This window comes from Corvus brachyrhynchos, unplaced genomic scaffold, assembly GCF_000691975.1.
Source record: "Corvus brachyrhynchos isolate BGI_N302 unplaced genomic scaffold, ASM69197v1 scaffold419, whole genome shotgun sequence".
NCBI classification, from domain to species: Eukaryota; Metazoa; Chordata; class Aves; order Passeriformes; family Corvidae; genus Corvus; species Corvus brachyrhynchos.
In genome coordinates, this window is record NW_008239763.1 from 67,366 (window position 1) to 69,966 (window position 2,601).

At 59.2% G+C, this 2,601-nt stretch overlaps 1 protein-coding gene across 1 annotated transcript in view; it reads left to right on the forward strand.

The window, feature by feature from the left end:
- LOC103621398 overlaps positions 1-2,112 on the forward strand; it is an 11,056-nt gene extending 8,944 nt beyond the window's left edge. The window contains 1 exon segment of the mRNA XM_017742790.1: positions 555-2,112. Coding sequence (XP_017598279.1) covers positions 555-2,111 — 1,557 coding nt within the window. The 3' untranslated portion in view covers position 2,112.
- Positions 2,113-2,601: the final 489 nt, after the last annotated feature.

The window sequence follows — 2,601 nt, forward strand, 5'->3', positions numbered from 1 at the left end:
ACTAGTGGATTAGCTGAGGAAGAAGAACTTGCTGCTGCAGGTTTGGGGTACTGGGAGTTACTGGGAGAGCACTGGGCTGTACTGGGAGAGCACTGGGGGATGTTTTGGGGTGCAGGGGGATATTTTGGGGTGCAGGAGGCTGTTTTGGGGTCCTGGGGGATGTTTTGGGGTGCGAGGAGGGTCTGAACCCCCTCCCAACCCCCCCCAGCCCGGGACCCCTCCCCAAATCCGGGTGTAGGAGCTGAAGAACCCCTGGGGTTACTGGGGACTATTGGGAGCACTGGGCTGTACTGGGCTGTACTGGGAGGGCACTGGGGGACGTTTTGGGGTTCCGGGGGATATTTTGGGGTTCAGGGGGTGCCTGAGTCCCCCCCAATCCCCCCGGGACCCCTCCTCAAATCCAGGCAGGGGAGCTGAAGAACAAGAACCTGCTGCTGCGGGTTTGGGGTACTGGGAGTTACTGGGAGTTACTGGGCTGTACTGGGAGAGCACAGGGGGATGTTTTGGGGTTCAGGGGGTGCCTGACCCCCCCGGGGACCCCTCCCCAAATGCAGGTGGAGGAGCTGAAGAACAAGAACCTGCTGCTGCGGGTTTGGGGTACTGGGAGTTACTGGGAGTTACTGGGCTGTACTGGGAGAGCACAGGGGGATGTTTTGGGGTTCAGGGGGTGCCTGACCCCCCCGGGGACCCCTCCCCAAATGCAGGTGGAGGAGCTGAAGAACAAGAACCTGCTGCTGCGGGTTTGGGGTACTGGGAGTTACTGGGAGTTACTGGGCTGTACTGGGAGAGCACAGGGGGATGTTTTGGGGTTCAGGGGGTGCCTGACCCCCCCGGGGACCCCTCCCCAAATGCAGGTGGAGGAGCTGAAGAACAAGAACCTGCTGCTGCGGGTTTGGGGTACTGGGAGTTACTGGGAGTTACTGGGCTGTACTGGGAGAGCACAGGGGGATGTTTTGGGGTTCAGGGGGTGCCTGACCCCCCCGGGGACCCCTCCCCAAATGCAGGTGGAGGAGCTGAAGAACAAGAACCTGCTGCTGCGGGTTTGGGGTACTGGGAGTTACTGGGAGTTACTGGGCTGTACTGGGAGAGCACAGGGGGATGTTTTGGGGTTCAGGGGGTGCCTGACCCCCCCGGGGACCCCTCCCCAAATGCAGGTGGAGGAGCTGAAGAACAAGAACCTGCTGCTGCGGGTTTGGGGTACTGGGAGTTACTGGGAGTTACTGGGCTGTACTGGGAGAGCACAGGGGGATGTTTTGGGGTTCAGGGGGTGCCTGACCCCCCCGGGGACCCCTCCCCAAATGCAGGTGGAGGAGCTGAAGAACAAGAACCTGCTGCTGCGGGTTTGGGGTACTGGGAGTTACTGGGAGTTACTGGGCTGTACTGGGAGAGCACAGGGGGATGTTTTGGGGTTCAGGGGGTGCCTGACCCCCCCGGGGACCCCTCCCCAAATGCAGGTGGAGGAGCTGAAGAACAAGAACCTGCTGCTGCGGGTTTGGGGTACTGGGAGTTACTGGGAGTTACTGGGCTGTACTGGGAGAGCACAGGGGGATGTTTTGGGGTTCAGGGGGTGCCTGACCCCCCCGGGGACCCCTCCCCAAATGCAGGTGGAGGAGCTGAAGAACAAGAACCTGCTGCTGCGGGTTTGGGGTACTGGGAGTTACTGGGAGTTACTGGGCTGTACTGGGAGAGCACAGGGGGATGTTTTGGGGTTCAGGGGGTGCCTGACCCCCCCGGGGACCCCTCCCCAAATGCAGGTGGAGGAGCTGAAGAACAAGAACCTGCTGCTGCGGGTTTGGGGTACTGGGAGTTACTGGGAGTTACTGGGCTGTACTGGGAGAGCACAGGGGGATGTTTTGGGGTTCAGGGGGTGCCTGACCCCCCCGGGGACCCCTCCCCAAATGCAGGTGGAGGAGCTGAAGAACAAGAACCTGCTGCTGCGGGTTTGGGGTACTGGGAGTTACTGGGAGTTACTGGGCTGTACTGGGAGAGCACAGGGGGATGTTTTGGGGTTCAGGGGGTGCCTGACCCCCCCGGGGACCCCTCCCCAAATGCAGGTGGAGGAGCTGAAGAACAAGAACCTGCTGCTGCGGGTTTGGGGTACTGGGAGTTGAAAAAAAACCCAAAAAAAAGGAATAAAAAAATAGGGATTTTGGGTTGGGTTTTTTTTGGCGTCCTAAAGGTTCTTCCTGGAAGCCCAAAATTCCCCTGAATCCACCCCAAAGGGAGCCTAAAAATTCCTGATCCCACCAGGGACCCCAAAAGTGCCCGGAATTCCCCCAAAAGGGACCCCAAAATGTCCCAAATCCCCCCCCGGGACCCTAAAAAATTCCAGATCCTACCAAGGACCCCAAAATTCCCCTGAATTCCCCCCAAAAGGGACCCCAAAATGTCCCAAATCCCCCCCCGGGACCCTAAAAAATTCCAGATCCTACCAAGGACCCCAAAATTCCCCTGAATTCCCCCCAAAAGGGACCCCAAAATGTCCCAAATCCCCCCCCGGGACCCTAAAAAATTCCAGATCCTACCAAGGACCCCAAAATTCCCCTGAATTCCCCCCAAAAGGGACCCCAAAATGTCCCAAATCCCCCCCCGGGACCCTAA